At 33.3% G+C, this 9,693-nt stretch overlaps 1 protein-coding gene across 1 annotated transcript; it reads right to left on the bottom strand.

Moving 5' to 3' along the window:
- Positions 1 to 4,487: 4,487 nt before the first annotated feature.
- Positions 4,488 to 9,212, bottom strand: LOC122138530 (C-X-C chemokine receptor type 1-like). Its single transcript, XM_042731823.1, has 2 exons — positions 8,925 to 9,212; positions 4,488 to 7,476 (listed from the first exon to the last, which is right to left on the bottom strand). Exons 1-2 carry the CDS (start codon positions 8,959 to 8,961, stop codon positions 6,395 to 6,397), a joined length of 1,119 nt encoding a protein of 372 aa, XP_042587757.1. The 5' UTR covers positions 8,962 to 9,212; the 3' UTR covers positions 4,488 to 6,394.
- Positions 9,213 to 9,693: the final 481 nt, after the last annotated feature.

The following is a 9,693-nucleotide window of genomic DNA, read 5'->3' as shown; positions in this document are numbered from 1 at the left end:
AGAAGGAATGAAAATGGTTGTGGAGGGGTATGGAAAATTATCATCAGCAAAAGTAAATTGGAGTAAATATGATACTGTAGAAATAGGTGGGTGGAAGGAGAGAAAACCTTGTTTGCCAGGCGCAGTAAAGTGGGTTTCAGGTGGAATCAAGTATTTAGAAGTCTTTTTGGGTGATGAGCAGCATAAAAAAATATAAAAACTGGGGAGGGGTAGTGGAAATGATTGAAGGAAAATTAAAAAGGTGGAAATGGCTACTACCCAGAATGTCATATAGGGGGCGTACACTTATAATTAACAATTGGGTGGCTTCGACCCTGTGGCATCGGCTGGCATCACTTGAACCACCTAGGGGGTTGTTATCAAAAATACAAGCATTAATTGTTGATTTTTTTCTGGAACAAGTTGCACTGGGTTCCACAATGTGTTTTGATATTACAAAGAGATGAAGGGGAACAAGGGCTTGTTCACCTAGAAAGCAGAAAAACAACTTTCAGGTTACAGTTTGTGCAAAAGTTTCTTTATGGTGAAAATAATACATGAAAGGCTGGAGCAAGTCTCATATCGGAGAGAGTGGGGGAATGGGGCTTGCTAAAGATCTTTTTTGGACTAAGTATGTGGATAAAGACTTGAAAGACTTACCATTGTATTATTATAGTGTTTTGAAAGCATGGGGTTTTTTGAAAATATCAAGGAAGACACCTGCATTGTCTTTGTTTTGGCTCCTGAAGGAACCTTTAGTGCGACATCGGTGAAAAGACTTTCTCCGGAATAACCTAAGGCTTGATAAATGCGAAAGTGGTCACCCTGGGGCAATTGTTGGATGTTTGCGGATGCAACTTTGACAGAGTTGATGCAACGGCACAGTGTCTAGGAATAAAATCAAGGAAGATAATTGGAGTTTTCTTGTTGACTCTTAACTGAAGAAGAGATGAGGTTAATAATGGGATACAATAATGGTTGTGTACCTGATAACAATGACTTTTTTCCAAATATGGATGTTTCACCGGATATTGCAGAGGAAGAGTTCTCTCACACTTTGCTTAATGATATGAGAGCAAAGAGTTTGGAAATATGCTCAGTTGGGGGAAAGAAACTTTATGAGATGATTGTAAAAGTGTTGAATAAGGACAAGCTCAAGAGTAAAAGGGATATCCCTTGGAAATCACATTTTGGGGTTGATGAGAATTGTAAACCAGAATGCAGAATATTGTACAAACCACCGTTGACCAAAATTACAGGAGACTTGCAATGGAAACTCTTACATGGATTTGTTGCTGTGAATTCTTTTGTAAGTATTATTAATCAGTGTGTTGAAAGTAAGTGCCCTTTCTGTGAAAATAGAGAAACGATATTCCACTGTTTCTTGTATTTTAATAGATTGAATTGTCTTTTTGTAAGACTTCAAGAAATCTTCGTAGGTTTCAAGGTTGTCTTTTCAAATGTTGGTTTTATTTATGGTTTTAAATATTGGAAAGAAAGTAGAAAAAAGGGGCGTTTATTAAATTTTATTGTTGGCCATGCAAAGACAGCAATTGTTCTAACTAGAAGGAAAAAAAGTAGAAGGGAAGGAAGGAAATGATGTTGATGGTACTTTCAGAAGTTTAGTTAAAGCAAGAATAAGACGTTAATTTATGTTTTATAAATTAATGAATAATATTGAGGGTTTTAAAGATGTATGGAATTATGAAGATGCTTTGTGCACTGTTATAAATGATGATTTATTTTTTTGCAATTTGTGTTGAATAATACAATTTGGTGTTTTGTGTGGATTTTAATTAAGATGGATTGTATGTTTTGTTGTTAGAAAATTGTTAAATAAAGTAGCTTAAAAATTCTCTCTCTCTCTCACGTACACGCGCACATTCAATCGTCCCAATTCTTATTCTCTTCTTTTAAGTGAAATGAAAATATATGAATTATGCGATCACACACACACACAATATAAAACAAGACATTTACAGTAGTCTTAGTCATCACTAAAAATATAAAAACTTTGTATATTTTACCAGGATCGTGAATATATATATATATATATATATATATTTATATATATATATATATATATATATATATATATATATATATATATATATATATATAACAGGGCAAACGATAATGCTTTTTTTTTTTTTTTTTACCTTTACACAAAACAAATTGTCACAACACCCTTTCACAGAAAATTAAAGTTTCTACATTATATTTAGAACCTTATATATTCATATTTACAATATACTGTATTAATTATTTTTATACAGTATCATCCCCTAAACCTTCCATTACAGTAAACTTTCTACATTTTTATATTTCCATAAAGATCATGTAGAATAAAAGATCATTTAAAAAAGCTGTATAATTATTTATTTTTACTGTACACCTCCCATCACACAATAAAATTCTGCATGTGCTAACATTTTTAATAAAATTTAGTTTTTAAGCGATCTGAATTATGTCTACAAGAAATTTCATCATAAACACATTTGCATTGTTATATCAGTGCCAGTATACAAATTTGTGTTCTGATAAATCATATAAACAAGCATGCACATAAACATTACAGGCTAAAAGAGACGTATCCCCATTTTAAAGAATATGACAGCATGTTACTGAAGCAAATCATTCATGTTTAAACAAGTATTCAACATTTATTTAAGTTTGTTGAACTTATAAAAACATTGTAGTTACAAACATGTTACTATAGCAAAGTAAATCATTTATCATACATTTTAATCATGTATTCAACATTTATGTTTATTTAACTTAACTTATTTAACTTATCTAATTTAACTTATAAAACTAATTTAACTTATAAAACGTTTATGACTAACTACTCATAAACGTTGTTTTCAAAACAACAACATGTACAATCATGTCAAAACATCTACAGTGCACCAGTGATTATACATAACATACTTTATAAAAATAAACATTTACTATAGTTTCATTTGTCAATAAAAATGATTTACATTATTTTGGGGCCAATGTCGTTCATACCTTCGAATGAAATGTTTACAAAATGTTGTAAAAGCTGGAAAATTAAATCATGCTTTGAGCTCTTCTCACTGACAGAAGTGAAATGTCAGTTCAAAGGTGATCTGCTGACACATGGACGTGCGCACACACACACACACACACACACACACACACACACACACACACACACACACACACACACACAAACAAACACTTCTTGTTTTTTTTTTTTTGTTTTTTTCTGTGGACGCTCCATAAGTGATGATTTTGTACAGTACAAACTTTATACCATGCCAGCTTGTTTTATAAAGGAACTTATCTCTATTTTAAAGAAGATGGCAATTTATAAAATTTGTGACTATATACAGTATAACACTCAATCTAAAAATTAACATGGAACTTAAACAAAGAAACAGAAACCATTTCTATAGTTTTAGGTAACAGTAAATATGTAAACATATTACATATTCTTACATTTTCCAGAGTGCTTAGATGATGAAAAAAAATAAATAATGCTTAATAATAATTTGCCAATATGCTATTGTAGCTCCTGTGTGTCACATGATGACCCCCCCAACTTGTGCCCCCTTAAAAATAATGAGTGCACGACTCCCCTGCTTATACATTAACAAAAATATTATTTTTACATTTAATAAGCTGTCACAGAGTATGAAATAAATACCCTCCAAACCCACGTTAGCTCTGTTCCAGGAGGAATGCCTTTGCCTAGACACAATTAACATTGATATTTCCACAATATTTACACTTGCATAAATATACATATGTTTACATTTTGCAGAACAGACAAAAGAAGATCTGTCAATGTGCATTTGGTTCATTATGTTCAGATGTTCTGTAACTTAGCCGTCGCGTGAGGAGTTTTCACTCTTCTCTGTGTCAGAGGTTATTTATACATATATAATACATACTTTAAAATATAATTTATTTCAGTGATGCAAATCAGAATTTTCATCAGCTGTTACTCCAGTTTTCAGAGTCATGATCCTTCAAAAAATAATTCTAATATACTGATTTATTACCAGTGCTGGAAACAGTTTTGCTAGTAACTAACAAAGTAACTAGTAACTAACTGCTTGAGTAGTTTTTTATCCAATACTTTTTTTACTTTTACTCAAGTAACTATTCAGACTAGTACATTTAATTTTACTTGAGTAAATATTTCTATAAGTACTTTTACTACAGTTTTTGGGTACTCTACCCACCTCTGCCATTTACACACACTCTAATCTGATTGGTTTTTATGTGTTTGAAAAGATATCGCACCTATGGCGAGATGGTTTGTGATAAGAGTAAAGTTGTTGATGCTAGTAATGATTTCAAGTTGTGTGCAGTGTTCAAAAGTGGCCTCCTTAAAACAACTTAAAGTAATAAAATAAGACAAAATAACATTTTTTTTAAAAAAATTTTTTATTTCAATTCACCCACTCAGAAATATTCCTTTGAAGAACCAGTGTTCTTAGTTTTTGAAAACATGGATATACATGAAAAATTTTTTAACAATGAATATACATTTTAGTTATGCCAAGCTCTATCATCAAAAACTTGCGTTAAAAAATATTTTTAAAAAATCTAACTGAAGACTGATGTAAATTCTTAAAGAACAATCCACTGAAGAATATTACACTCATAAATGTTTTACAGTTTTTTTCTATTTTTTTTTTGTTTGTTTTCTTTTTCTATTGTGACAGACTTGGGTATTTCTGGGTACCAAACCAATTAATATAAATAAAAACTCAACTGTAACTTAGAAAGCTATATTTAAAATGGACTAAAAATAAAGTGTGATTAAAAATAGAAAAATGCTATCACATTCATCAAATATCACATTTGTCAACCACTCGTGTGAGACTGTATCTGTCTATCTGACTACTGATCATTTTATTTTGCTTGGCTGACTGTATATTAAAGAGATGTACAGAGTGTCCATAACATTTTTACTTTTTGACTTACAAATGAGCATGAAAATAAAACCGTACATCCATTATAAGTCCTGGAGAGGTTTTTCTGTCATTACACCACAAACACTTCTTGAGTACAAATATATACTATTCCTCAGAACACCCTGAATGAAATGAAGAGTAGCTTTGACTATTTAGAGTAGTATTTATAAAGGAAAAAATATTTATAAAACATTTTAGAAAAACCTGATCTTTACTTTTTTTGCTGTACATCCTAGTGCATATTTAAAACATGCACATAATCTATTTAAATTAAAACCTTTTGCTTACTGACCTCATTCAGACCAGCTGCCTTGACAAAAAGGCTATGAAGTGTGTTGTGCTGTTAACAATTTTGGCTTTTTTGCTAAGTTCAACCACACACTTCTCCAAAGACCAGTAGCTTAGCATTCTGCAATAGCATGTGTTTGCTTAATAGCTAGTAAAAAATTCATCACCCTTAAGTACTGATGATATCGAAGCATCTCAGACGAATTGGGTCCATCCTTCAATACAAGTCTGCAGCATTTCTCATTTCTTATTTATGGTTTCTCATACCATCCGCCAGGTGAAAAGGGCAAGTTTGATCACTTTGAAAAAGCTTTCATTCATGTCCATAATGCAGAAGTTACATGCTAATCAAGTTACATTTACCACTGTTCTGCAAATTTTCGTCATTTCACTAGGAATCCATCGGAAATGTGTGTGATGGAGAAAGATTTCCCCACACGGTTTTCGCAAGAACTGACAAACAGAAAGATGCTTGGTTTGAAAGTGACTTACTGTAAATACACAATGAACTGTGCATCATACAACGCTACACAGACAATTGACCTTTTTTGCCTGTAAAATTTCATGGAAATTTTGCTATATGACTTTTTTAGGGTTAGGAGTTTTGTTGAAATCACAGACCTGTCCCGTATGAGCAATAGTACAAGCGATAGTTCTTTAAACCTCTAGAAGCTCAACCAAGCAAAAGAGTACTGCACATATGAATTTTTGTAGCCCAGAAACTGAAAACGAGTTTTTACATTTTAGCATTTGCCGTGGGTTTTTTAAGAAATGAAACGAGGTCTGTAATTAACACAAGCTCATGATGTTTTTGTATTTTATTCTACAACATCAAATGCATCAGTAAAACCCCCTTCAGAAAGTTGTTCACTTGTGAAGATTATCCTGATGAATAAAATGTGTCAGAATCATAAACTTTTGATGTTCAAAGAGCTTATTTTCCGCAGTGAAAAGCCAGTGGAAAGAGTTTTTGGTCTAAAAAAATACATCATCATTATTTGCAGCACTCATTTACTTCTCACCCAATCGTGGATGTTGTTTTTTCTGACCAAAAGAGGGAGCCAAATCATCATGGCAAGTAGCCTCTGCAATAACGTGTTGTTCCAGTTCAAGCAAGCAAGGAAAGGTGCACTAAATGTCCAGCAGTTCTCATTCACTGATGTCCATCGTGTAGCTCACAGGAAGCTGGAAGGGGCTTCTGAGGTCAAAGAAGAAGACCTACTAGATCTGGAGACAGAGAACCGCTCCATAACTCCTTTTCTATGGAGCATCTGCAGAAATCTTCTTCTGAACTTCTCTCCCACAAAGGCGTACAATACCGGGTTCACACAGCAGTGCAAAAGGCCAAGGTTTTGAGTTGCGTACATGGCGACGTCCACCACCATCCGTGTGAAACAGCTGAACCGAACCACTTTGGCTCTCAGGAGGGTGTCAGCTATCGTGGAAACATGGAAGGGGGTCCAGCACAGAAGAAAGGCCACAACCACAGCTATGATGACCTTCATGGCTCTCTGTTTCTGGAAACCGCGTGTACGCAAGAGCCGCTCCACTGTGATGCTGTAGCAGATCAACATGACCACCAGAGGGAAGAGGAACCCGAGCAGATGCCTCGTGATACGCGTGGCCAGTCGCCATATGTCGGCGTGATTCGTCTCAAAGTGTTCAGCACACACGGTCTGCCCGGAAACTGACTCATAAAATGCCTCGTTGTAGAATGATGGCAAGGAGAGCACCAAGCCCAAGAACCACACCAATGCGCAGGCGACTCCACTGCACAATCTTCTCCGAGCCTTCCGGGACTCCATAGCTCTGACAATAACCATGTAGCGATCCACGCTGATGCACACCAGGAACAAAATGCTGGTGTAGAAGTTCACTTCCTTCACCAGGCTAACCAATTTGCATGCAATATCACCAAACACCCAACCGTGGATCACAGAAACCGCTGAAAATGGCAGAATCAGAGCCAGTAAAGTGTCGGCCAGCATCAGGTTGAACAAGTAGACGTCCGAGGTGGAAAGCGAGTGTTTGTTGGAGGCGATGACCCAGCCTACGATCAGATTCCCAGGAACAGCCATCAGAAAGATGAGCACATAGAAGACGCAGAATGCAATGTTGACGGCTTTCACCATAGTGATGGAGGAGCAAAGCAACGTCTTCTCATCCACGACAAAATCAGTCATGTTCAGGAGATCTGTGTAGTTGAACTCGTCATAGAATTCACTGAAGTTATCAATATTAAGAGAGCTGTTTGGATCTGTTAGAAAATGACAAATAGAAATGATTAAAGCAATGTTTGTTAAAATAATAATTTCACTACTTTTTGGCAAGTAGTGTAGTTTAGGGTCGAGAAGTTTACAGTATACAAATACAATTGTTATCCAAAAAAAAAAAAAAACCCAAAACAAAACTAGTGCTGTCAAATGAATTAATCGCAACTAATCTAATCCAAAATAAAAGTTTTGTTCACATAATATATGTATGTGTACTGTATATATTTATTATGTATATATAAATACACACACACATGCATTAATATATGTTATAAAAATTTTATTTTTATATATAAAATATATTTATTAATAATAATTATATGAATATGAATCTATGAGTTCTCGGGCTCAGTGGTAGAGCATTGCATTAGCAGTGCAACAGGTCATGGGTTCAATTCCCAGGGAACACGCATACTGGTAACAAAATGTATAGCTTGAATGCACTGTAGTCGCTTTGGATAAAAGCATCTGCTAAATGCATAAATGTAAATATAGACATGTAAATATTTTCAAAATATATACTGTATGTGTGTGTATTTATATATACATAATAAATATACACAGAACACACATATATTATGCAAACAAAAACTTTTATTTTGGAAGTGATTAATCACAATGAGTTGTTTAACAGCACTAAAAAAAAAACTTGTAAATCATTTGCTTTTCTCTTTGTCTTTTTAAAATTCATAATAAAGTTTAGTTTGTATTACTTAGGAAAAAAAAAAAAAACACAAGAAAAGCACTGCCCAAGAGACAGACAGACAGATGATTAAATAAATATTCATGCTACTTTTTATCAGTTTGCTCTTGAATGAATACAGTTCATAAAAACAAGAAAAAAGGCACAAGAAAAGCCCTGCCCATATGACAATAAAAATACTTAAATAAATAAAATTCATGTTGACATGCTACTTTTTTTATCAGTTTTTAGAATGAATTAAATGAAATAAAAGTTTCTTATTTCTTATTACTATAAAAATGTGTAAAAAAGAAAAAAGGTTCAAGAAAAACACCATGACAAACAAACAAATAAATAAATAAATATTAATAATTTGGAATTTTAACTGCGATTTTTGTACCACAGTGTACCACATCTTAAACTATTTTAATATTAAAACAATTATAATTAGACTACTTTAAATTTAGCTTTTAAGGCATGCAGAATTTATAAGCTAATATTAAATGAGCATCATGGACATATTTGTACTTTTTAAATTCATTCTGAATCTAAATGAAGGGGAGGCGAAAGGTGATTAAATATTTTGTGGGAAAAGTTTAAAATAAATGGTGATTAGTCACAGCACCTAAAATATACATTGTCTCATATACATTCATAACTTTTTAACTGTTAATTATAAAAACCTTTCGATAATCGGATTTCAAATGATTTCATTCAAATTAAATTATCAAATTAAGATAAAGGACCTACCAGTCATCATAATGTCTTTTTTGGTTTGGTTCTGCATGTGAGAATAATCCAGAGGATGAAATGTCCAGAGTTGTGTGCGGAAGGCTTCTTTATACCCTTTGAAGGGATGTTGTTATATCCTGTTTGCCTAAGTCTTAAAGATTACTTCAAGTGTACAATCTAAGTTAAGATGCTCTATTTATTTCTCAAAAACATATTCACACTTCGTATCTGGAATCATCTTAGAAAGCATTTTTCCCTTTCACAGGAGTAAAGCTGACACGTTTCTGAATAAGATGCAGAAGGTGAGGATGTTTGGGGATGTTGCTTTTATATGGGTACAAGAAAGCAGAAGGTTAGAGATGTTTGCTGGGGAATTTGAAACATCCTAATTGTCACAAGATCGACACTTGTGTTCGGTCTAAGACATAAACATGACCAAAACACTAAAAGTGAAACTAAGAATCTTGTGGCCTAAAATCACCCAAATATATTTATGATATGAAGCCACGAGGCTACCCAGTTCATAACCAAATATATTTTGAGTTTGAATACTTTTGGCACATTTGGTGAGAATGAAGAGTAAGAGTAAAAATGAAGAGTACAACATTTTTTTTTAATTTTAAATGAATGACTGGAATGTTTTTGTGACACTGTGATTAGAATTTAGAAGAAAAAGCATGACGTTTATAGTTATCTCTGACGAAATAATTATAAACTTTTAAGTAGAAAATCTGACATTTGTAATATGGAAGTGAATTTTCAACATCGGAGGAAAGATGTGTCACGT

The sequence above is a fragment of the Cyprinus carpio genome, chromosome B9, assembly GCF_018340385.1.
Source record: "Cyprinus carpio isolate SPL01 chromosome B9, ASM1834038v1, whole genome shotgun sequence".
NCBI classification, from domain to species: domain Eukaryota; kingdom Metazoa; phylum Chordata; class Actinopteri; order Cypriniformes; family Cyprinidae; genus Cyprinus; species Cyprinus carpio.
Note: the sequence above shows the minus strand (reverse complement) of the source record. Positions and strands in the feature narration are given on the sequence as shown.